The sequence below is a fragment of the Sus scrofa genome, chromosome 6 (genome assembly GCF_054392235.1).
Source record: "Sus scrofa isolate SSC_HxYL_T2T_F1_AM1 chromosome 6, Sscrofa_HxYL_maternal_Yorkshire_Landrace_v2.0, whole genome shotgun sequence".
Taxonomy (NCBI): domain Eukaryota; kingdom Metazoa; phylum Chordata; class Mammalia; order Artiodactyla; family Suidae; genus Sus; species Sus scrofa.
Window position 1 is genome coordinate 82524101 of NC_139388.1, and position 25373 is coordinate 82549473.

At 52.5% G+C, this 25373-nt stretch overlaps 2 protein-coding genes across 10 annotated transcripts in view; one reads left to right on the forward strand and one right to left on the reverse strand.

Moving 5' to 3' along the window:
• The first annotated feature begins 5223 nt into the window (after window positions 1–5223).
• Window positions 5224–21406, forward strand: HTR6 (5-hydroxytryptamine receptor 6). Its single transcript, XM_003356173.5, has 3 exons — window positions 5224–6166; window positions 18491–18649; window positions 18785–21406. The coding sequence occupies exons 1-3, from the start codon at window positions 5453–5455 to the stop codon at window positions 19232–19234; spliced, it is 1323 nt and encodes a 440-aa protein (XP_003356221.3). The 5' UTR covers window positions 5224–5452; the 3' UTR covers window positions 19235–21406.
• Window positions 21362–25373, reverse strand: part of TMCO4 (transmembrane and coiled-coil domains 4) — an 85634-nt gene continuing 81622 nt past the window's right edge. For all 9 annotated transcript variants that reach the window (XM_084963124.1, XM_084963126.1, XM_084963122.1 and 6 more), the window contains one exon: window positions 21362–22489. In XM_084963124.1, coding sequence (XP_084819250.1) covers window positions 22082–22489 — 408 coding nt within the window. In that variant the 3' untranslated portion in view covers window positions 21362–22081. The remainder of the gene's footprint in view (window positions 22490–25373) is intronic.

Genomic DNA, 25373 nt, shown 5'->3' on the forward strand with positions numbered 1-25373 from the left:
CAATACCAAGCAGTTTATATATGTTATTTCTAATCCATGGAGGATGTTCGTTTTGTAAATATGAGAGCATTTGTGGGCGATTCGCCCAAGCTGGGAAGCAGCAGCGCCCGGATTCCAATCTAGCGCCCTCTAGCAATAACATGTTGTACTACACACGATTTCCTTTGGATACCAAGCCTTCCTTCCCTTCATGGCTGCTTTGCACCGTTGTGTAGGTTGTGTACTGCCCCACTACAGAATGGTGCTTCTTGCAGTTGTGCAGGACACAACTATCTCGAGTGGCCCTGTGTCCCCTGACATGGAATTGGGTTGGAGAGAAGTATAAATTTCCTGCACGCAGACCTCAGTGACCTCTCAGGCAGAGATAAGCCCTGGCTATTATGTGTCATTCTATATATATTCTATATATGTGTCATTCTACACAGCTGGAGGTGGGCAGAAACTGGAGGGTGCAGAGAAAGTACTGCGGGGCTTCCGAGGACTCAGAGACCAGGTCTACGTGAAGGACTTCCTGGGGGCAGTGTCCTTGGGATTGGGCTTCAGAGATTATCTTTGCAGGATGAGCCTTGGTCAGGAGCTGCCTCCATCCTATGTATGTAAAAAGGTGAGGTATAAATTCATAGATACGTAAATTAATAAGAAACTGGTTGGAAAGGAGGCAGGAAGGTGGATGGGCCTGGCTGGCGCTAGACCTGGAATGCTAGCCAGAGTTCAGACTTCACACTCTTTGCAGTAAGGGCCGTGGAGGTGTCTGCACAGAACAGGGTTTAAGCTAAAAGAAATGAGGTCTCCTGTGAGGAGGTGGAGGGGAAGGCTGGAGATCTGCCAGAGGCTGCAGTAGTCCCAGCAGGAGGGGCTGGAGGCAGGAATCGGGTAGGGATTTTGGAGCGCTAGGGGGTGGGGCCTTGGTAGAGAGGCGGGGTCACATAGGAGAGGCCCTGCTGATTGGATTTGGGAGCAGGAATGGGAAGAGCCAGGTTTGCTGGAGCGGAAAAGCATCGCTAGCTGGGCCAGCCTGCCAATGGGAGTGAGATGTGGAATAGTGATGGCCAGTTTTTCTTTTCCCAATCTCCAACTGAACGATCAAGACAGACCAGAAGAAAAAGCGCAAGCCCCCTTCACCATTCTCCCCCAACTCTCGAAAGGGCAGAAAGATTTAAAATCTTTACGAGGGAGGACTTCCCGTCAGGGCGCAGCGACTAGGAACCATGAAGTTGCAAGTTTGATTCCTGGCTTCGCTCAGTGGGTTAAGGATCTGGCGTTGCCGTGAGCTGTGCTGTAGGTCGCAGACGTGGCTCGGATCCTGCACTGCTGTGGCTGTGGTGTAGGCTGGTGGCTACAGCTCCGATTAGACAGACCCCTACCCTGGGAACCTCCATATGCTGCGGATGCAGCCCTGAAAAGACAAAAAAGACCAAAAAAAAAAAAATCTTTACAAGGGAAAACCTCTGTCTATGCTGGCCCCTCTCTGTATCATACCCACCTCACTCCCAGGGTCGTCGAGAGCTTTGCACGAATCAGTGTACATGCAGAGCTTGAAACGGTGCCTGGCAGGACCCCAGTGAACATCAGCTGTTATAATAATATGTATATTTTTTGCCTACACCTGCAGCATGTGAAAGTTCCCAGGCCAGGTATTGAACCTGCGCCACAGCACTGGATCCTTAACTGCTAGGTCATCAGGGAACTCCTATAATAATCATTATTGAGAATGGGTGATCGGCTCACAACCACTGGTGGTTGGGCTAATAGTTTTGTTCATTCATTCATTGAACATATATTTATTGGCAGCCTAATATTTGCTGAGGATACAGCAGTGAACAAAACTAACCAATCCCTTTTCTCAGTTAATGCCTCCTGTGAGAGAAGCTCTGGGCAAGCTTCACAACCTCCATCTGTATCATTTAGACCTCTCCTTGAGCCCCTCTGTTCTGGCGGACATGGATGTCTAGGACAGAGGACTTCCTAGGACTCAGCTGTCCTATTGCCACACAAGACTTCTCCTCTCGGGAGAGAGCACCCCGTGGCCAGAAAAACTCGGAGCATCCTTGAAGGTCCGTCTCTACCCCAAAATGTTAAGGACATCTAAGACCATATTATTCTATGACTGAAATGACAAACAGGTGCACCCGCAGAACTTCTAAAATGCAAGATAATAACTGTGGCCACAAGGTGGCACCACCACCCAGACCCAATCTTGAAAAATTATTATTTTTTTAATTATAGCAAAGTACAGCTCATAATATAATAGGCATCTGTGAATGTATCACCCAGGATGAACAAATGCCAGCATTTTTGGTCATATTTTCTTTAGACCTTTTCTAAAAGTAAAGGAATCAGCAGATCCTGTTGTGGCTCAGCATGTTAAGAATCTGACTAATATCCATAAGGATGCAGGTTTAATCTCTGGCCTCGCTCAGTGGGTTAAGGATCCAGCGTTGTAGGTCGCAGATGCAGCTCAGATCCCCTGTTTCTGTGGCTGCAGTGTAGGCCGGTGGCTGCAGCTCCAATTCAACCCTTAGCCTGGTAACTTCCATATGCTGCTGGTGTGGCCGTAAAAATAATAAATAAATAAATATAAAGGAATCAAACTGAAAAAAGCTAGAGCAGAAGGACAAATATTCTATTCCACAACACACTACTTATTTTCACAAAGCTAAAATTTATCAGGCAGCTCCTTGTACAAAATGGCTTAATTACTCACCCTGTGTGTATCTCCACTACCTCAGTATCATAGCGGCAGAGAAGTGAAGGGCTTTTCCCAGCTCACAGGGCAAGTTGCAGGATCAGGGTTAAGAACCTGGGTCACTGGGCTCCAAAGTGCATTCTATGCAGTCCTTCTCAGCTTTGTTGGCTCGTGTCAGGAATCCCTGGGCTAAGGGAGGTACCGCAGAACTGAGTGCATTCCTGTTGTACAGATGGGAACACTGAGGCCAACAGCCAGCACTGACACAGCAGTGCAAAGTTTTCAGATTACCCCTGTGCTCTTTCATGCTCTCAGCAACCCTGGAAGGTGGGCGCTGTTTCATTCTGCTGATTACCGCAGAGGAGAAAGCTGCAGCCCCAGGAGGTAGAGCTGCGGGCCCTAAGTCCACGGAGCTCCTTCACAGCGGAGCCAGGGTCCCATGTCTGGTCTTTCTGGGCCTTGGCCCAGTGCTCGGTATCCTGTTCCTTGAGGCACCACAGAAGTTGTCACAGTGGTGCGGGTGGCATTGAAAGGAGGCCAGGCCTCTTTCTCCCGCTGCATAGACTCATCTGCAGGCAAGGCTGGGACTCTGCACCACACAGCAGCTTAGTGGGGGTGTGGTGGGGGGTGCAGGGTTGTGAGGTTTCTCTGCTTTGGGCTTTGGGCAGACCCGAGTTTCAGTTCCACTTGATCACTTGCTGCTGGTGACCTTGGGTGAGGCTCTGGCCTCTCGAGCCCCAGTTTAACAACTACCTCTTAGCATTATTGTATCAGTAGGAATAATATAATAAAGCCCCTGGAGCATAGCAGAAAATGTAACTATGGGAGGTATTATTTTTCTGTTACTGTGGAGGAAAAAGACCCCATCCCACCTTTTTATTTATTTATTTATTTATTTATTTAGGCTTTTTAGGGGCTGCACCCAAGACATATGGAGGTTCCCAGGCTGAAGGTAGAATCAGAGCTACAGCTGCTGGCCTACATCAGGCCACAGCAACGCAGGATCTGAGCCACAACTCACAGCTATACCAGACCCTTAACCCACTGATCAAGGTCAGGGATCGAACTGGCAACCTCACGGTTCCTAGTTGGATTCATTTCCGCTGTGCTACAACAGGAACTCCACCCTGTCCCACTCTAGATTCCCTTTGCATTCTTCCTCATTTCCCTTTTTTCTACAGCAATTATCACTCTACTTTATTATGCTTATTAATATGCATCTCCTTCAGTAGACTGTACACTCAGCGAAGGTGGATATTGGTCTTGGTTACTTACACTGTAGTGTCCGGATTGGGCAGAGCAGTGCCTGACACCTAGTAGGGGCTAAATAGGAATGTCTGTTGAATCCACCTTATCAACCTGGGAAGAATCAGGCAGAGGCTCTTCTGGGGTGGGGGGTGGGGTGGGCAGTGGGCCACGCCTGGACCGTTTACTCCATCCCACCTGGCCTGGGGGAGTCCCAGTCTGTTCACTGGGAGTGCCAGCAGCTGGGGGACTTCACCCCGAGAGCCTGGTGCTGTTAGGGATCCCATGGTTTCTGCTCAGAAAGACCGTGAGAAGGAGATAGCCGTCTGTTTAAACTAAAGGTCTGCAGCAAGTATTATGTAGGTTATTCTATATTATTATATATGTGTACATATGCATAATATTGTATATATGTACATATATATCAAGCAATCTGCCCAGTATCTCCCAGCAGGCTCCTGGTAGCGCAGTAACCCCGCTGCGGTGGGCAGCCGCTCACTGGAGAGCAGTCTTGGATGAGGCCACAGCCCCCTCCTCTGAGTTCCTCCTGCGCCACGTGTGGGTTGGGAGGGGTATGCGGAGGGCGGCGGGGTGGTTTCTACAGCAGGGAGGCGACTTGGCACAGCCGGGGCGCTCCGATCGTCCCTCCGCAGGCCGCGGGGTACCAGGGACCCCGCCCGCCTGCAAGGCCCGGGCTCGGCTCTCCCCGCCCACCGCGGGGCTGGGCGCAGGCTCCGCGGCGTGGGGACCGCGCGCTCCTGGAAGCAGCCACCGCTCCTCAGCGCGCATCGGCCCCTCGCGGCGCTTCCCGGGTTCCTGGGCGCCTGCCCGGGCGGTGGCCGCCTCCTCTTCTCCCGGCCCCGCGGCGCCTGCCGCAGTCGCCAGCGGCGGAGCAGCGCTCCGCGCCCCAGGTACGGAGCGCACGCCGGAGCCGGGCCGGCGACCCTTGGCCGGGTGGGGAGGGGGCGGAGGCGCGGCCGCTGCTCCTTCTCTCCCAACCAGCCGGCCCGCGTCCTCCCGAGCCCGGGGTGCCTCTGCGCTGGCTCTGACATCCCCACCTGGGGTTTTGCTCTGGCCCTTGGGCCCCCACCCTGCGACCTCCCAGCACCACGGCTCCCCACCTGGTGCCCCCCTACTCCCACGGCCTGGAAGCGCCCGTTCGACTCCAGCTCCCACATCCCAGGTCCCTGCCCCCGGCAGCGTCCTTGCCCAGTCTTGCCGCCCATCCTCTCTAGGGAAGTCTGCTCCTCGGGTGGCCCCTCCTGAGCTTCTTAGCCCTTTGGTCCAGGCAACTCTACCTCACACCTGCGACCTCCCAAAGAACCCCTCTCCATCCTCCGCGGGTTGCCGCCCCCTGACCCAGAGCCCCCATCCCTGTCTTCCCATCTGCCGCCCTGGGTGTCTCTTACCGCCGACGCCCAGCCAGCCTCTGCTCCTGCTGACTCCTCACCCTGTCTTGCCGCCCACCCTGACTCGACTTCCAGACCCCTCTTGGGCCTCACGTCCTTGCCCTCTGCCCCCATGGTCCTAGCGCAGGGCCCCGTCAACCACAGCACCCCCGACTGGGAGTCGGGGCCACCGTCGGAACCGGGGGGCAGCGGCTGGGTGGCAGCCGCGCTGTGTGTGGTCATCGCGCTGACGGCGGCTGCCAACTCACTGCTCATCGTGCTCATCTGCACGCAGCCCGCGCTGCGGAACACGTCCAACTTCTTCCTGGTGTCGCTCTTCACGTCGGACCTGATGGTGGGGCTGGTGGTGATGCCGCCGGCCATGCTGAACGCACTGTATGGGCGCTGGGTGCTGGCGCGGGGCCTCTGCCTGCTCTGGGCTGCCTTCGACGTGATGTGCTGCAGCGCCTCCATCCTCAACCTCTGCCTCATCAGCCTGGACCGCTATCTGCTCATCCTCTCGCCGCTGCGCTACAAGCTGCGCATGACGCCCCCGCGCGCCCTGGCCCTGGTCCTGAGCGCCTGGAGCCTGGCCGCGCTCGCCTCCTTCCTGCCCCTGCTGCTGGGCTGGCACGAGCTGGGTCGCGTGCGGGCACCCGCCCCAGGTCAGTGCCGCCTGCTGGCCAGCCTGCCCTTCGTCCTCGTGGCATCTGGCCTCACCTTCTTCCTGCCCTCGGGTGCCATCTGCTTCACCTACTGCAGGATCCTGCTGGCAGCCCGCAAGCAGGCCGTGCAGGTGGCCTCCCTCACCACGGCCATGACCGGCCAGGCCTTGGAGACGCTGCAGGTACTTGGGGCATGCAGGGAGAGCCGGGCTTGTGGGATAGAGAGGAGTGAACAGCCACTGGGTGCTCCCTGGGCATCTATCACAATACACACTTGCTGGCGACCCCCGAGTGGCCATTCCCAGTTGCCACCTTTCTTCTGAACTCCATACTCGATGCCCAACTGTCCACAGGATGCTCCAGGATGTGGGGCAGACTTCTGGAAGGTAGCATGTGCAACAGCAAATTCAGGGTGTCCTAGCTGTTCCCACCTGCTCACCCCTCATCTTCCCCATAATGGCAAATGGCACCATCATGGCATCACAAGCCAGAAACTTACAAATAATTTTCTCCCTCATGTTCATGGGATTCATTAGCAAGGCCTATTGGGGCTGCCTTCTAAACATGCGTCATCTCTAGTGCCACCTTCCTGACCCAAGCCACCATGTCTTTTTTTTTTTTTCCTTTTTTCTTTTTCTTTTTTGGGCCGCACCTGCAGCACATGGAAGTTCCCAGGCTAAGGGTCGAACTGGAGCTACAGCTGCTGGCCTACACCACAGCCACAGCAACGCCAGATCTGAGCCATGATAGCTCACAGCAATGCTGGATCCTTAACCCACTGAGCGAGGCCAGGGATCGAACCTGAAACCTCATGGATACTAGTCGAGTTCATTTCTGCTGTGCCACAATGGGAACTCCCACCACATCTTCTTACCTGGGAGCTTTCGACTGTCTTCTGCTGGCTCCCCCTGCCTCCACTCCAGACACCTTCCTATTCATTTTCTCCACAAACAAAACCAAAAATGTCATCACATGACTCCCTTGCTTCGAACCCTGCAGTGGCTCCCCATTGCTCTCAAGTGAAAGAGAGGCCTCGTGTCAGGATCTGGCCCAGGGTCTTGGGCTGGCCAACCTCCCCAGATGCACCCCGTCGCCTCCCCAACCCCTTCGGACGCCCCTCAGGCTGACCTCAGGTCTTTGCACTGGCTGTGCCCTCTGCCTGGAATGGTCTTCCCCTGGAGCTGCACTTGCCCATCTGACTCTTCTTCAGCTCACAGGTCAGGGCTTCCCAGGGGCCACCCTTAACCACCCTGTCCGCAGACCTCCCCATCCCACCCCACCCTGTTGCTCTCAGACCCCTAGTTCACTGTACCCCCCCCCCGCCCCCAGAGTGTAAACTCCCACGAGTGCAGGTGTATCTGAGTTGGCTTTGATCCCTCCCCTGCACATAGTAGGTGCTTACTGATTACTTGTGTGTATGTAGGTGCTCTTAGGTCACGGCCCTGCAGTGTCCAGAGTGGATGGGGTCACAAGGGGCCCGAGTCCTCTTGTCCCCCCGAGGGATGGAGGTTTAGACTGACCAGGCCTGAGCCCCAGAGAATTAAGTCACAGGTCCCGGGGGGGACGGGGGGTTCGTGGGGGGGTCCTCTCCTGGCTCATCTCAGTGCAGCCTCAGGTAGAGGAGGTACCTGCAGGAGGGGGTTGCCCTTCGGGTCACTGGGTGGATGGGGGCTGAGAGGCTAACACCCTGGTGGGCCATCCCCCAAAGCAGCTTGTCCCTGTCACCCCAGCAGTGAGGCCCATAAACTAGGATGACGAGGGTCTTGGGTAGACAGGAGGTCTTGGCTGCAGCCCTGCTCCCTCCCCCAGCTATACTCACTGGAGAACCTTCTAGAATCCCAGCAGGTGGCCATGACCCTGACTTGGTTCTTCAGCTGGAGGACGGCTGGCCTGGGCCATTGACACTCTCTCTTTGGCTTCACTCTTGCAAAGGAGTGTTTCCCCAAAGTCGGGCATTTGGGAACCACCCTGTGGCATCTGCCTTGCTGCCCCTCCCCCCACCCTCAGGCCTCCACGTGCAGAGAGGCTTAACCTTTCCCTAACACCACCTTACTGACTGCTTTTCCTTCCATGAACTTCTTTAGAAAGGGAACTTCTTATCAGTGTCCTTGTCACAAATAGGAAGTGATCACAAACACGACCTCAGTGAGGCTGCAGGAGCTCCAGCAGCGGGACTGAGGTCCGGCGTGGCTGGCTGGCGAGGCTGAGCCTGAGGCCTGCTTCCTCTGTGTTAGATGTTGGAGGGATGCTAAGGACAGCAGCATGGACACATGACTTTCTCTTGACATAGCCTGGGGCGCTGGGAGGGAGCCGTAAAGGCCTGTGTCCCTGCTCTGTGATTCAGTTATTTGATGGGGTGTCCATCTACCACCCAAGGTCAGCTCCATTGCTCACACTCCGGGAAGCTCTGCCCTGGTGACTGAGGGGAGAGGTTGGCCGGCCTTGGGAGGCTGGGGTGGGCGAGGTCTGGATTTTCAGTTCCAATGGTGCCTGTGACACATGGATTTTCTTTCTATGAAGCTAACTGGCCAGTACCAGGATCGAACCTTACACTGTGACCTTAGCACCTGGGCAGGTGTCCCCCAGGTGCTCAGGGCTGCAGCCCCACAGCCTCTGAGTGCTCACCATATGCCAGGCATATGCGAATCCCCCCAAACACCCCATGAGGCAAGGACTTACTGTCTCTCTTTGACAGCTGGGGACACTGAGGGTCAGTGAGGGGAGGCGACTAGTTTAAGGCCGCATAGCTGGCTAGGGAGGTTCATGCTCATATCTGGCTGATGCCAAGGCCTGTGTCAGCGTCGTTCTGCCTTTGGGTGGTAACACGCTCTTAAAATGCTGACTTTGAGTTCCCACTGTGGTGCACAGGATTAATGATTGGGCTTATCTCCGTGGTGGCGCCAGTTTGACCCCTGGCCTGGTGCAGTGGGTTAAGGATCCAGCCTTGCTGCAGCTGTGGCTTAGGTAGCCGCTGAGGCTCGGATTCAATCCCCGGCCCAGGAATTTGATATGCTGAGGGTGCAGGGAAAAAAGAAAAAAAAATAAAATACAACAAAAAGTCCTGGCTTCAGGAACACCATCCTGGGTCAGAGCCCTGCCACATCCGTGAGCTCCCCCATCTCAGTCCTCGAACCCCCTCGCTCTTTTCTCTGCATCCACTCCCTTCATGAGCTCATCTCATCCCATGACTAAGGGTGCCAGCTACACACTGCTGACTTCCAGCCTGGGTTGAGTACTTACCACGCCTCTGACAGAACTCCAGATTTTTCAGGCTCCAGACAGGGTCCAGCCCTTGCCTTCCTCATGTCATCTAGTTGCGTCTGAGTTGCCCAGGCCAGGAAACTTGGGGGCAGCCAGGACACCCCCCTTTAGTCCTACTGCACATCCTCTCACCGCTACTTGCAAGACACTTGAGGGCTCTGACCACTTGTCCTGTCTCTATTGCTGCCGCACCCCCCCACCCTCGCCACACCCTCGACCCTGAGCTGAGCCCCTTTGTCGGATACCTGGGTTTTTTTTGTTTGTTTGTTTTTACTTAGTGAATTTTATTACATTTATACATTAATACATTATACATTTAAGGCATTTCCATCCTAAACCCTCAGGGTATCCCCCCACCCCCCAAACTGTCTCATTTGGAAACTAAGTTTTTCAGTTTGAGTCAGTATCTGTTCTGAAAAGAAGTTCATTGTGTCCTTTTTTTAGATTCCCCATGGAAATGATAGCATTTGATGTTGGTGTCTCATTGTCTGACTGATTTCACTTAGCATGATCATTTCTAGGTCCATCCACGTTGCTACAATTGCTGTTATTTCTTTCCTTTTAATGGTTGAGTAATATTCCATTGTGTATATGTACCATATCTTCTTTATTCACTCCTCTGCTGATGGACATTTAGGTTGTTTCCATGACTTGGCTATTACAAATAGTGCTGCAATGAACACGATGCCTGGGTCATTGCCGTGATCACCCGCTGACTTCTGGAGCCCATTCTTGCTCCCTTTCAACCCTACCCAGCAGCCAGAGAGATCCCTTTAAGATGCAGGTCCAGTAGTGTCATTACTTCACTCCTTCTCTGGCCTCCTCTCCTTCTGCCACCCTCTTCACTCTCTTTCAGCTGTGCCGGCCCCCTTTGCTGTTCCTGAGCACATGGAGCACACGCCTGCCTCAGGGCCTTTGCACTTGCTGCTTCCTCTGCCTGGAGTGCCCTTTCCCCACTTTCTGCATGGTTCTCCCCCAAACTTCCATCACTTTCTTCTGGCCTCTGCTTAGCTGTCTTCCCGAATCACCTGGTCAAGAATAGCAAGGGCCACGCTTCTCAGATCCCCTCAGTCCTAACGTCCTGAGTTATTTTAGCAGCAAGTCCCACTACCTGACATATTACAGTCTTTCCCCTGTATTGAGTGATTGTTTATTTCCTCCTGTTGAAAAGTAGGTTCTATGATGGTGAGGACTTGTGTCGAGTGCTGTATCCTCAGCCCCTGAAACAGTGCCTGGTGCATCATAAGTGTGTGTTCAGGGCACGGCGCATGGTGCTTCATGGAGCCCTGACGGTCCAGCCCACATTGCTCTCTTTTCTCTCTCCCTCTTCTTTTAGCTGTGGTTCTTGTAGCAGATGGATCCTTCCCTTTTAGGGAAAGTTGTGATTTTTATCTTATTAGTTATTTAAGATAAGTCTTAATGAAGTATATAGTTGGGATTGTGCCCCTTTTATTTATTTATTTATTTTTGTCTTTTTAGGGCCGCATGCAGGGCATAGAGAGGTCCCCAGGCTAGGGGTCGAATCAGAGCTGTAGCCACTGGCCTACGCTACAGCCGCAGCAACACGACCTACACCACAGCTCACGGCAACGCCGGATCCTTAACCCATGGAGTGAGGCCAGGGGTCGAACCTGTGTCCTCATGGATGCTAGTCAGATTCATTTCTGCTGAGCCATGGCGGGAACTCCGGGATCATGCACTTTTTAATCTGTGGTTGCTTCCCTTTCTTGGTAGTGTGTCGAGTGACTCCCTTGCATAGGAGCTGTGCTAGGCTGCGGGCATGGGGCTGAGTGGGTCTGAGAAGGTCCTGCCCTCTTGGGGTCTATGTTCTAGTTGGAGAGAGAGAACTTGCTCATGAAATTTTATCTTGATGAGGGTTACAGAGCCTCCCCTGGTGAACATTCTCAGTCTATCACTCCCTGCACACATTTGCAAACTGAAGCAAGGAAGTCACAGAACCAAAAGCTGGGGAAGTCTTCATGGACCACTTAGCCAGTGCTCTGCCTCAGGCAGAATGACTGGTGGCCTCTCAAGCCAGAACTGTGTCTGTGCGAATACCTCCCACTTTTCTGGAAAGCCCTTTCTCTTGGTCGGAAGGAGGAGGTGTCAGATTCCACCATTACCCTTGCGTCTAAACCCACCAGGATCCCAAGCGAGTTTTATGCAGCCTCATTTCCTCGTTACCCAGAGAATTGCCTGCACTTGGGGAATCTGCTTCTGGGAGGCTGCCTCAGCCTCTGGGGTTGGGGAGGTCTGCCTCGGAGGCCAGCAGCATCCTGCCTAGAGAGGAGGTGCTCTCAAGGCCTGGACCTAAAGGAACTGATGAGAAGGAACAGCGCTTTGGGGTGTGTTAGGACCCTGTCCTGTCTTCTTAGCCCCACCGAACCCTTAGCTCCCTCTCAGATCCAGCCTCTAGCATCCCTGTGGAGGGTTAGGGGCTGGGCACCTGATGTCCTGGCTCCTCTAGGGCGTTAACATGGGGACTGAGCCGGCCGGAGCGTCCTACTCTGCCTCTCCCCACCACATCTGCCTGTTGATGTGCACAGCCTTTTTTTTTTTTTTTTTTTTTTTTTCAGGGCTGCAGGTGTGGCATATGGAGGTTCCCAGGCTAGAGGTCGACTCAAAGTTGTAGCCGCCGGCCTCCGCCACAGCCACAGCAACGTGGGATCCAAGGTACATCTGCGACTTTCACCACAGCTCACGGCAACGCCGGATCCTTTACCCACTGAGCAAGGCCAGGAATTGAACCTGCATCCTCATGGATACTAGTCAGGTTCATTTCCACTGAGCCATGAGGGGAATTCCTGAACAGGCTTTTAAAAAGCCTCTGGTTGGTTTAGCACTTTCGGCCAGGGGTTCCTGTCCCAGGGGCTGGTGAGAAAGGGGTGGTGCTTAGAGGGGAGGCAGGAGCCGTGGGCTGGGATGGAGAGGGGGCATGAGAGGTGGTGGTGGTGTCAGTGAGATGGTGTCAGGGTGTGTGTTTTGTGTGTGTGTGTGTGTGTGAAAAGTGGGTGCCCAGGTGGGGATGGTAGCTCATCCTTGGGGGAATCCAGAGGGACCAGTGTGGGAGCTCAGCCTGATGGGGAGCAGCAGCAGGAGGCCCAGCTGGGAGTGTCTGCTTCTTGGTCTCTTTCTCTTTCTGCCAGGACTCCGGTGTCTCTGTGGTCAGAACCCTCTCCCCATCATCTTCCCCTCCATCTCATCTTTTCCCCCTGCCTCCCTGCTCCCTCGGTGCCATCTCTCCCCACCCTCTTCCTTCCTTCTGTACCCCATCCCCCTCTTCCTTCTCGCCCATCAATTTCTCCTCCTTGTCCTCCTCCCCCAGCTTTTTTTTTCACCCTCCGTCACCCAGCTTTGCATCATGCTGTCCCAGCGATCCATCTTCCCTCCATCTCTGCTTCCTCCTCCTCAGAGGAGGCTGTGATCACAGAAATATCTCGGAGGGGGAGGAGGGGGCTGAGCGGGAGCTGCTGGCAGAGGCGCAGAGCCGAGCATGACAGCCTTGGCTGCTGCTCAGAAAGAGGCGGCCTGGTGCAGCCGGGGCAGGGTGTAGGAGTTTGTGCATATGGCTGCGCATGGGTGCCCATCCTGCCTCTTTCCCATCGCAGCTGGATGACTTTGGACAAGTCATCCACCTCTCTCCACCTGGGGATAATGCTATTTATCATTCCAGGCTGTTCGAAGAATCAATGAGATGATTTATGTAAACCTGGTACACAGTAGCCCCTGGACAAATGATCATTCCTGTCCTGTCTGCTTGGTGGTAAAACGCATGGTTCAGGGGAGCTCACCACCCCTTTGAAGCTTTCTAGGGGTGTAATCACCCTCGCTGCCATCAGCAGCTTCATCATCATTATCAAAGAGCTGAGGTGAACATAAACAAACAGCAATAATACTCATATGGTACTTCCTATGTGGCAGGCACTATTCAAGTAACTTTCATCTATCTATCTATCTATCTATCTATCTATCTATCTATCTATCTATCTATCTATCTATCCATCTTGCTGTGCCCTCAGCACATGGAAGTTCCCAGGCCAGGGATCAAACCTGAGCCACAGCAGTGACAAGCTGGATCCTCAACCTCCTAGGCTACCAGGGCATCCCTATGATCTTATTTAATCCTTACTACAATGCCACACGGTGGATGCCATGATAATGACCATTTTGCAGATGAGAAAGCTGAGGCACAGAGAAGTGAAGCGCCCTGCTTATGGTCACTCAGCTAGTTAATAACAGAACCATGATTTAAACCAGGCAGTTTGGCTTCAGAGTCTATCTTACAGCCCTTATGACTATGATTAGGTGATGGTACACATTTGAAATTACACAAGGGAATACATAAGTACACTTTAAAATGAAAATGTATTGGAGTTCCCGTTGTGGCTCAGCGGAAGCAATCTGACTCGTATCTATGAGGTCGCAGGTTCTATCCCCGGCATTGCTCAGTGGGTTAAGGATCCGACATTGCTGTGAGCTGTGGTGTAGGTCGGCAGCTGCAGCTCCAATTTGACCCCTATCCTGGGAACTGCCATATGCCACAGGTGCGGCCCTAAAAACACAAAAATTTTAAAAAAAATGAAAATGGATCAATAAAGTAAAAGACCCCAGACACCCATCTAATCCACTCCCAGAGACACTCTTCTTAATGCCTCCCCTGTTCTTTTTCTGTGTGTCTTCATGTTTGTTTATGTACCTAAAGAAACTTAGTGCTTTGCTCTTAAACAAAGGGAATTACACCGTATCTCTTGAACTGAAACCTGCTGTTATCACTTGATAATGTGTCATGGCGATCTTTCCATTCGATTAATTCATTCATTCTCTTAAACATCTGTGTTGAATTCTATAGTGGGAACATCCTGGAGTTGATTTAACCACTTTCCTCTTGATGGACTTTTGGGCCATTTCTCTTTTTTCCTGTCACGAATGGTGCTGTGGTGCACATTCTTGTCTGTGCTGAGTATACAGACACAGGTAAGTGTGTTTATGAATACAGGAACCTATAAGGGGAATTGCCTCCTGGGAAGGGCACTGCCCAATTGTCCTCCAGTGACTGCCCTCTGACAGTGGCAAATGCCAAGGACATATATAAGGGACATGAAAAGTACAGAACATGCCATCAGGGGCCATGAGGTGGCTACAGAACCAAGAGAAGTGGGATGGGTGAGGCTGGCTTCAGCCATACCCTGGGGTATGTGCTGGTGGTTGCCATTGGCTTCTGTTCCATGAAGGCCTCTTGGTGACAGTGGTGGGGTTTTACTTGGGGTTGCTATCCTCCAAAATGGAAGCAGCGTAGTGAAGTAAAAAAGTGCAGTTTCTGGGAGCCAGAGATGACTTTGATTCCCTGATATTTATCTGCTGTGTGACTCCTGGCAACTTACTGTGCCTCTCTGAACCTCATCAGCTATATGGGGATCATAATACCTTCCTCCCATAAAGACTGAATGGCAGAATGAATATCAGGTGCAGACGCATAGTAAGTACTCAGTAAGTGATGATGATAAGTTGTGATCACTAGTGCTTTGCTTCAAGGACTTGTACTGGCACAATGATCTTGGGAAGGTCTCATACCCTCTCTGAGCCTCAATTCCTTCTCTCTTCCTTCTTTTCTATGCCCTTGGGTCAAGTCTTTGGGGGAGAAGAGAAAGAAAAATGCGAGTTTGTTCCCAGGAAGACCACAGAGGGATGCTCAGATCATCTTTAACACCTCTGGAGCCCCTTCCCTGATAATTGCCTCCAACATAGCTCCCTGAGGGCCTTGGTGCCCTAGAGCTCTGGCAAGATGGAAGCCATCTCTTACCCCTCCCCAGGTCATTAGGGGCCATGGGGTACTTGTGTGGCTGGGCCCTTCTGGGGACATAATCTCCCTCCTTCCCGTATGTCTATCCCCATTAGTGGCAGCAATTCAAAGTCATGGCAGGAGTTCCCGTCGTGGCGCAGTGGTTAATGAATCCGACTAGGAACCATGAGGTTGCGGGTTCAGTCCCTGCCCTTGCTCAGTGGGTTGAAGATCCGGCGTTGCCGTGAGCTGTGGTGTAGGTTGCAGATGCGGCTCGGATCCCGCATTGCTGTGGCTCTGGCGTAGGCTGGTGGCTACAGCTCCGATTCGACCCCTAGCCTGGGAACCTCCATGTGCCGCGGGAGCGGCCCAAAGAATTAGCAAAAAGACAAAGTCATGGCAGATCTTAGGAGATTCTTTTGGGGAAGCAGGAGTATCTCCCTCCAGGTTGACCATGGTGGGGCCATAGAAACCATATAGAGTCCCCTCTGGAGAAGAGAAAATGAGATAGAAAAACAGATCCTCTTTTTCTCCTTTGCTGCAGCATAGTGAGTCTGAGCATTTGTCCTTCCTGACTCCGTGCTGCTTCAGAAAGCCTGAGCTGAGGCAGAAAGACAGGGCTTTTTTTTTTTTTTTTTTTTTTGGCTGCACCTAAGTCAGGTGGAAGTTTCTGGGCCAGAGATCAACCCCATGCCACAACAGTGACAACACTGGGTTCTTACTGGCTAGGCCATCAGAGAACTCCAGGACAGGGCTTTTGAGGGTGCTGAAAACTTCCCCAACCTCATACACATAACACTGAGTCAATATCACAGCTGCTATATAACTAGCACTTATTCTATGTCGGGCACCGCACATGCATTTATTCTCCACAGCCACAGAGCAATTCCGTAAGCTGAGTATTTTCTCTCATTTTACAGACGTGGAAACAGACTCAAGATCACCGAGTGAGTAAGAGGTCGAGGCATGATGTGAAGCCAGATTACTTGTCTTAAAAGCCTAGCTCTTGCCTCTGCACAATGCTGTCCCACCAAGACAGAGGGGAGACATCAAGGGCCTCTTTTAGGATGCTTGGCATGAATTTGTCCTTGATATTTGTCCAACCAGATTTTACCTGGACATATACATGAAGGATGGGAGTTACAGTGGGCCTCATCTCCCCTCTGTTGCCCACCACCATTCCAGATCCTATAGAAAGATAGTGTGCAGCTGGCATTTCAGCACCATGGACAGGAACCAAGCCTGCTACCTTGAGAAGGCTGGGAGAGAACAGGGCTGGGAGGGGAGTTCCCACGCTTGACAGCAGGGTGGGGGTTTGACTCTAGTGCTCTAGGGCCTGACATATCTTGGTTTTGCTTCCTCCACCCCCTTTCCATCTGCGAGGGTTGCCTGGGCATCTGGTTCCCTTCCTGCCTCCTTCCGACTGTTACATCTTCCCCTGCCCCGTCTACCTCTGGTTGTCTCAAAAGCTAAGCTGAGCTCTCACGCCACTTAGGAAATGTTGGGGTTGGGGGGAGTTCCCACTGTGGCTCAGGGGAAATGAACTGAACTAGTATCCATGAGGTTCGATTCCTGGCCTTGCTCAGTGGGTTAAGGATCCAGCATTGCCATGAGCTGCAGTGTAGGTTGCAGACACAGCTTGGATCTGGCATTGCTGTCGCAACTAGGGCTCCAATTCAACACCTAGCCTGGGAACTTATGTATGTGGACACAGCCATAAAAAGCAAAAAAAAAAAAAAAAAAAAAAAAAAAAAAAAGGAAATATTCGGGGGAAATGCCTGGCTTTCAAAGACTGGGTGTATTCCCCAGGGAACACACACACACACACACACACACACACACACACACACACACATTTCCATAATTCAGTAAATTGTGTGGACTTCTACATACTAGTATTTAAATTGTCAATATAGGTGAATTTTGATTTTGTAAGTCAGATATATGAAAATCCAAATTGATTACAGCACATGGTTTGGGGAAGGCTTCACATTGCAGCTTTCATGGACCCCTAGGGATTTAATGGATGGACTTCACGGTGGTCTCTGAACCCTCTGGACACGTGGAAACGTTGTTCTGTGTGTGTGTGTGTGTATGTATATAAATTTATAAGTTTTTATTTTCTGGAGAGTAGTTCTGTAGATTTCATTAGAGTCTCAACAGGCTCATGACATTGAAAAAGTTAGGAGGAATAGCTGAGCTAACAGACCACCTGGTTTAGAGAGCTTTTTAATATCCTGGGACTCCCTGTCTCTAAGACATTTGCAAAGGCACATCCTAACCCCCAGGCCATGTCTCCCGAGGGGCAGCTCCTTTCTCCTCCTCCTGTCCCCCAGCTCCTGCCTATGGAGTCCACATGTGGGAAAGCAGATGCCTGTCAGTCCATGGCAAAATCTGTTTAAAATGCCAAGGTCAGATGCCTCACTAGCACAATAGGTAGCACTTCAGTCTCATAAAATGTCAAGGTCATTTGCATCCATAGTAATTTATAATATTTTAATTGCAGACATTTGTTTGGGGCACACATTTTTAAAAATGCACTTTATTGGAATTCCCGTTGTGGTTCAACGGAAACGAATCTGACGAGTATCCATGAGGATGCAGGTTTGATCCCTGGCCTTGCTCAGTGGGTTAAGGATCCCATGTTGCCGTGAGCTGTGGTGCAGGTTGCAGACGCAGCTCAGATCCCACGTTGCTGTGGCTCTGGCGTCGGCCGGCAGCTACAGCTTTGATTTGACCCCATGGGAACCTCCATATGCCATGGGTGTGGCCCTAAAGAGACCAAAAAAAAATGCACTTTATTTTGTGGAGCATGAGAGTAGTGGTGCAGGCAAAACCATCACTCCAAAATACGAAGAGAATCTGTAGGCAAAGAGAGTGCCAAGCGCTGCACAACAATTGTCCTCTTGTCCAGTACTGTTCCGTTGCAGCTAGTTTTTGCGGTGCCAAAGTGCAGTGCAGGACAACACTGCCTCACACACAAATCCAAGACCCACACTCCCTGTGAAGGTCAATATCTGATATTGGCCAACACACATGACCGAGTACCAGCACCTAGGACATCTCACCTACTTCCTAGAGCTCCTTGGGAAGTGCTGGGTCAAGGGTCAGGGATCAGTGCAGGATCAGGACCAAAGCTCAGTCTATTTCTGGGATCAGGGCTCAGTCTGGTCCAGGGTTGAGGCTCAATTTGAGACCTTGGCTATGTAGGGCTCAATCTCTGCCAGACATCAGGGCTCAGGGTCACGAGCAAGGCTCAGTATGGAGCCAGGGTCAAGGTTCAGTCTGGTGTTAGGGTCAGGCCTCAGTCTAGGACTGCAATCGGGGCTCATTCAAGGATCGGGGCTCAGTTTATTACTGGTACTAGGGCTCAGTCTAGAATTAAGATTAGGCTCAGTCTGTGGCTGGGGAATAGGATCAGACAGCGATTCTTCCTTCACTGACTCATGCGCCTTCCTTTCAACAGGTGCCCAGGACCCCACGCCCAGGAGTGGAGTCAGCTGACAGCAGGCGTCTGGCCACCAAGCACAGCAGGAAGGCCTTGAAGGCCAGCCTGACGCTGGGCATCCTGCTGGGCATGTTCTTTGTGACCTGGCTGCCCTTCTTCGTGGCCAACATAGCCCAGGTAATGCCACCACAGGGGGCAGGTGAGTCCATGCCTTGCTGGGGAGGCCCTGAACCCCACCCCAGCCCAGAGCCGGGAGGGAGGAGGGCGGGCTGCCTCTCACGGTGTAGGTGCTTATGTGCCTGTCCCATCTAGGCCGTGTGTGACTGCGTCTCCCCAGGCCTCTTCGATGGCCTCACGTGGCTGGGTTACTGTAACAGCACCATGAACCCCATCATCTACCCACTCTTCATGCGGGACTTCAAGCGGGCCCTGGGCAGGTTCATGCCATGTCCCCGCTGCCCCCGGGAGCACCAGGCCAGCCTTGCCTCGCCCTCCATGCGCACCTCTCACAGCGGCCCACGGCCGGGCCTGAGCCTGCAGCACGTGCTGCCACTGCCCCTGCCAACGAACTTGGACTTGGACTCGGACTCAGGCACAGGTGGCTCCTCAGGCCCGCAGTTCACAGCCCAGCTGCTGCTGCCTGGAGAGGCCGCCCGGGACCCCCCACTGCCTGCCAAGGCCACTACCGCAGTCAACGTCTTCAACGTGGACCCCGTGGAGCCTGAGCTGCGGCTACATCCGCGGGGTTCCCCCACGAACTGACCTGGACTGGGAGTTGGTCTGCAGGGAGCTGGACAGGATGGGACCAAGTCCTTGAGGCCTTGGAGCAGCTCTTGGCTAAAGCCAGGAGGCTCCAGGTTTCTCGGGAGCCCCTGAGCTCCGGGGGAATGCCCCAAGCCAGCTCCCCCTGCCCACTGCAGGCCTCCTACCTGGAGGGGTAATAGCGGGCTTGGACACAGGTCTCTCCAGGACGCCCCACTGCTGAGCGTAACTTGTGGAAGCATGTAGAGCTTGGAGGGCTCCCGGGAGTGGAGATGAGGACCTCTTGGTCCAGGTTGGGATGAAGAGGATCAGCTCCTTTGCCCGTTCTGTCAGACTGCATGGGAGGGATGCCTCTGTCCACAGAGGTGGCTTAGTGCTGGGCCAAATCCCTTGCCCCTCAAAGGGGGGTCCATGGGCCACCAGTATCAGCACCAGATCCTGGGAATCTGTTCAAGAAGCATACCTCTGTCCCACCCCAGACCTGCTGAATCCCAAGTGAATCGCGTGCACCTGACAGTTTGAGATGCGTTGGCTCAGGGTGATCTTAACCCTGAGGATGGTTTGCGAGAAGGTCTTTGGACCAGCCAGCCTCCCAGGATCTCTCTGGCTGCACAGAAAACATCTTGGCCTGGGAGTCAGGCAGGCATAAATCTGAACCTCTGCTTCATTACATAGCAGCCCTAAAACAAATTTCTTCACCTCTCTGAGCCTGTTATTCCACGTTCAAAGTGGCTAATGATGCCTGCCTCAAAGGGTGTCAAGAGAATTAGAATAATGGGCACAGAATGCCCAGCACTTGGCAGGTGGTCACTGGGTGGTCCCTGCTTTTAGTTCCTGGCCATCTGGCTCCCTGGCCTCTGGCTGTTCTTTTCCTCCTCTTCAGCCCTGCTCAGATGCCACAACCTGCCTCTGGCTCCCCAGCTCCCTGTTCTAGATGTCTGTGGCTTCCATCCTGGCTCCCAGGCTGCTGCATTGTCTCTCCTGGGGGCAAAGGGGCAGCCGGTGGGTTCTTGCTCAACACCAGGGGTGGGGTTCTCTACCCTAGGCTTCCTTGGGCTTAGAAGAGAACCTGCTGATGGGGAGACCCAACACCTCACCCCCCTCCTTCAGGCCTCCCCTGGGGTCAGTAAGGGAAGCAGGAGTGGTAGCTATTGGGTCAGCAGAGGGTAGAGGAGCTGTCCCTGGTGTGGGCCAGTGTGAACCAGTGCCCTTCGGCAGGCAGGTGGACCCTGGCACTGTTTTTTTTTTTTGTTTTTTTTCCTGAGGCAGGACTCTTGGTTCCCTAGTTTACTTGCCGTAGGTTCCTTTCCAGCCTGAGGTTTTTTTTACCCCGCCCCATCACCCGCCTTCCCCAAGTTCCATCAACCCAAACGCCCAGGGGCTCTACTGGCAGCCCTGCGCTCTCCTTGGTGCTGATTAGACTCCACTCTGACCAGGCCGCTGGCCGTAGAGGGACCACGGTGCTTGATGGGGCTCCCCGCCTATGCCTAGGCCCACCCCAGTGGACTCTCGGTAAACACCAGCTAAGACAGTGACCACTCTGTGGCTTCGGCTTGATGGGTCAGAGCGGGAAGAGACTCAATGCAGGTGTCCTGGTTCTTCTAGTCCAGACTCTGTCCTGGATTTGCTTTGGGACCTTGGTAACATCACTTCCTCTCCCAGGGCCTCAGTTTTCCATGGGTGACATGAGCTGTTTGGAACAGCAGCAGCACGTACTCTGTAAATATTTGTTGAGTGAACACACGTACCCCTGAGAACCATTTTGGCTCCAATGCTCTAATTGCCCTGCCTCCGCCACCACCCCTCCTCACTGCCTCCTCTGGAACTTGTCAATATGTCCCCTGCCTGGGCCTTAGTTTCCCCATTTGCACAATGGGGGGGGGGGGGGAAGACTGCCTCTGGCCCTGTCATTCAGGGACAGTGGGAGGCCCAAAGGGGAAGGTTCCCATGGGTGCAGATGCTGTGATTAAGACCTTGGGCTCTGGAGGTTGACTGACTGGAGTTTGAGACTGATCATCTGTGTGATCTTGAGCAAGTTACCTAACCTCTCTGGGCCTACAAGTGAAAATGAAGATAATAGTACCTACCTCATAGGGTTGTTGTGAAGATCAACTGAGACAATCCATGTAAGCCCTCAATAAATGGTAGCTATTATTATTATTATAATCATCATAACCTCTGTTCCTGCTGCAGGAAATCCTTCCCCTGTATAATTCATTCTCATCACCAGGCTCAGTCTTTGTCCACACTGCATGCTGATTCAGCATTTTCCCACCATGCTCTGAAACAATTATATCCAGGGCCACCAGGTGGCATAACTCTGAGGGGCACCCTTCACATTCCGGCTACCTGATGGATGCCTTGTAGTTGGGCAGTGCACAGCCTGCACAGCTGTACGTGGTAGATCTCACTGGCCTCCTAAGAGCAGGGAATAAGCTGCTCGCTCCCCACCTGTACCTGCTCTTTAGGTGCATCAGTGGGGCCTGTGGGCTGGTGAGCAGCCCTGGAGAGTGGATGGAAGAGCAGACATCTGAGGCTGGGGGGTGTGGCAGGGTGGGGGCCTCAGGCTCCAGAGAGCCCCTGGGCCTCCTTATGGGCAACCAGACCCCACAGCTCTGACCCAAAGTTCAGGAGGCCCGGGGTTTGGTTCTCTGCACAGCTCTGGCCTCGCTTCCTCAGGGAGGGGACAGTGTCTTCTAATAACTCCCCCTCCTTCCAATACCAGTCTCTCCAATTAAGGAAAGGCACTGGCCAACACTGTGCATCTCCAGAGCTCACATGAGGAGCCCGGCAGAGTGGGGTAAGAGAGTGCTGCATGTAGAATCTGGGACAGTGACTCTTCTGGGGTCAGTCCAGCCCTGGACAGGGCTCCTGGGTCTCACTGGCACAGTCAGGGCAGCCCAGGGGGTTGGGGCCCATGCCATGGCTGCAGGTATGGGGGCTCTCAGTGGGGCTGGCAGCAGCAGGAAGGGAGGCCCCTTCAGACTCGTCCAGACCTTCTGGCACTTGAGCTTGGCTGGGGTCAGGGGATGTGGCTGCTTTGGGGGTGTCTCCCGGTGTAGGACCCTGGGTTTGTCCATCCTGGTTGGTGGTCTTATCTGATAAGGAGGTGGCTGCTGCCTGGTGAGGCTTCTCTTGGGACAGGCTGCCTGGGGCCAGCGAGAGTCCCTTCTCGTCCCAGGCTGGCTTGGTGCGGATGCCCACGGCCTTCAGGATGACGTCCATCTGCTTGGCGTAGTCCAAGTGGCCGCTGACCTGCAGGAAGACAGTGGGTGAGGACCACGGTGGGTGGACAGAGCCTAGCTGTCCCTCTCCCTCTCTCGGCACCTTCAGCCCACCAATGACTTCAGCCATGATTCCAACCCTCAATGACTCTCAAGTCTAAGGTGGGTGAGATGCCTCTGGGTTCAAGGCTGCTCTAGAATTTATTATGATTATTATTTTTAAATCATTTTTATTTTTTCCATTATAGCTGGTTTACAGTGTTCTGACAATTTTCTACTGTACTGCAAAGTGAACCAGTCACACATACATAGATACATTCTTTTTCTCACATTATCCTCCATCAGGCTCCATCATAAGTGACTAGATAGAGTTCCCAGTGCTATTCAGCAGGATCTCATGGCTTATCCACTCCAAAGGCAACAGTTTGCACCTATTAACCCCAGACTCCCACTCCATCCCACTCCCCCCTCCCCCTCTCCCTTGGCAACCACAAATCTGTTCTCCGAGTCCATGAGTTTCTTTTTGTGGAAAGGTTCATTTGTGCCCATATATTAGATTCCAGGTATAAGTGATATCATACGGTATTTGTCTTTCTCTTTCACTTAGTATGAGCGTCTCTAGTTCCATCTAGAAATTATTAAATAAAGAAGCTTCTCTACAAAATCTGGCTCCTCTGGGGCAGGAAGAGCTTCCTGATAGAAAGTGGGAGTGGATGTTCCCATTCTCTGCCTGCAGCCTTAGGTTACAGTGGAAGGGCCCTGCGGCTCACCTGCTGTGGGACTTTGGGCCAGCCCCTGTTTCCCTCTGACCTCTACCTGCCTCAGCTATAAAACGGGGACAATAAGAGTAGTTACATCAGAGGGCTGCTGCAAGGGGTCCCCCTGGAAAAGCCCCCAAATTGAAAATAGAGCTACAGCTAGAAAGACTACCAGGTACTTTCTATAATTCACTCCTCCCCTTTCTCCTCAGTCAGAAGAACTCCAATTTATAGCTAGGTCCATTCTCCAGCCCCCTTGCTACCAAGTGCAGTGTTGTGACAAGTTTTGGCCCATGAGATGAAGCGGCAGTGTTATGTGGTGCTCCTTGGAAGTCTTTTAAAAGGGGGAGTGCTTCCCTTTTCACCCCATTTCTTCTTTCCTGCTGGCTGGAATTCAGACAAGATGGCCAGGGCTTTGGCAGCCATCATGAGCCGTGAGTTGGCTCATGAAGGATGGCAGAATAGCAAGATAGGAATTTTGCCCCTGAATGCGGTAGAGCCACCACATCAGGCTTGAACTGCCTCTTCTGGCCACTCCCTATGGGACAGCATCACCTCTTGTGTGTTTAAGCCACTTCATGTTATGGACAGAATCTTCACTAAGACAAAGGTCAAGAACTCAGAAGTGCCGGCCCTCTTCCTGAGAGAAGAGAGACTCCTCTATTTTCATGCTGGGCTATGCGTCAGTGAGTGAAAAATAGGGGTGTGATTAGAATGCCTGATGTCTGACTGTGATAATGGACAATTGTGACACATAGTAGGTCCTCAACACATTGTAGGAAATGAACTTATCGGATAAACTCCTTTGACAGGAGGTGAAGCAATTGAGGCAGAGAGGTAAAGTGACCTGGCCAAGGTCCCACAGGTGTCAGAGCTGGGATCTGAACCCACGCCTGTTCTCCTCAGAGAAAATTGGGTGTGTGGCGAAGGAGACTTTAAAAAATCATTCTTGGAATTTCTACTGTGGCTCAGCAGAAACAAATCTGACTAGTATCCATGAGGATTCAGGTTTGATCCCTGGCCTCACTCAGTGGGTTAAGGATCCATTGTGGTTGTGAGCTGTGGCATAGGTAGCAGATGTGGCTCAGATCCCATGTGGGTGTGGCAGAGGCTAGCACTAGTTCCCTAACCTGGGAACTTCCATATGCTCCTCCACATTATGCAGGTGTGGCCCTAAAAAAAAGAAAAAAAAATCATTCTTATCTTAGAGATGAAGAAAGAGACACCCAGAGAAGGATGCTGGTTTAATGACACACAGCCTGTGAAGAGCAGACTCGGGTGCTGTGCTTGAGATGCTGAGTGTGGAGGCTGTGTCGCCCTAATCTCCTCCCTGAAGTGGAGCCTTGCGCTCTCCAAAGACAGCCTAGGGGGCCTGTTTTAGTGCCAAAGCCAAGCACAAGACAGAACAATCTTCCAAGGCTGAAGAGGAAAGTGGTTGTTCAAAAAGACAGGAAAATGCTGGGGAGGCTTGTGCTTGCAATCTTAGGAAATAACACAAAAGCTCGGCTGGGAACATCTGCATTTCCATTTGAATCACAAATCATACCGGATTATGGGTTATTCCATAGACCTTTCAAGAACACAAAAGGCAATTCCCTGTACAGTTTTGCTATCTTCTCACAACCAGAACCTGCCTCCTTCTTGTTCCTTTCTTTACAAATATTTTTAAACAGGGTTCAGTAAAAACAGACGCATGTATGCACATATACGGGACTTTGCAGCTCCCTGGGCTCAAGGTGGAGGTCAAGGTGGGGCTGCATCCTTCCAAGACGTTAGTGGCCTCCTGGTGCTAGAAAGAACCTAAGTTTGGAATCAGAGACATGGGGGTCCCAGCCTTGGCTCTGTCTCTTATAGTAACTGGGCGAGTCCTTACAAAGTCCTGAACCCCAGCTTCCCCATCTGTAATGTGAGGATTATGACACCTCATACCTCGAGTGTCCACTACAAGAGGTTTGGAGCCTGGGACTTCGTAGGAATGATTCTGTCCACTCTATGACCCAAAACACTTGTATAGGGACATTAGCCAATTAGAATTAGTGATACCCATCTCACTGGCTTGGTGGAAATAATACAACCACAAGCCATGGCACTTGGCACAAAGTAGGTGTTCCATAAATATGAATTCCTTTAGTTTTCTTGGAAGGAGGGATAGAAGGT

Bases quoted from the DNA above. Each gene is read 5' to 3' on its own strand.
- HTR6 (XM_003356173.5), top strand. From the start codon at position 5,453: ATGGTCCTAGCGCAGGGCCCCGTCAACCACAGCACCCCCGACTGGGAG. The intron at 6,167-18,490 runs GTACTTGGGGCA...TCCTTTCAACAG, and splicing joins AGGCCTTGGAGACGCTGCAG to GTGCCCAGGACCCCACGCCC. The intron at 18,650-18,784 runs GTAATGCCACCA...TGTCCCATCTAG, and splicing joins TCGTGGCCAACATAGCCCAG to GCCGTGTGTGACTGCGTCTC.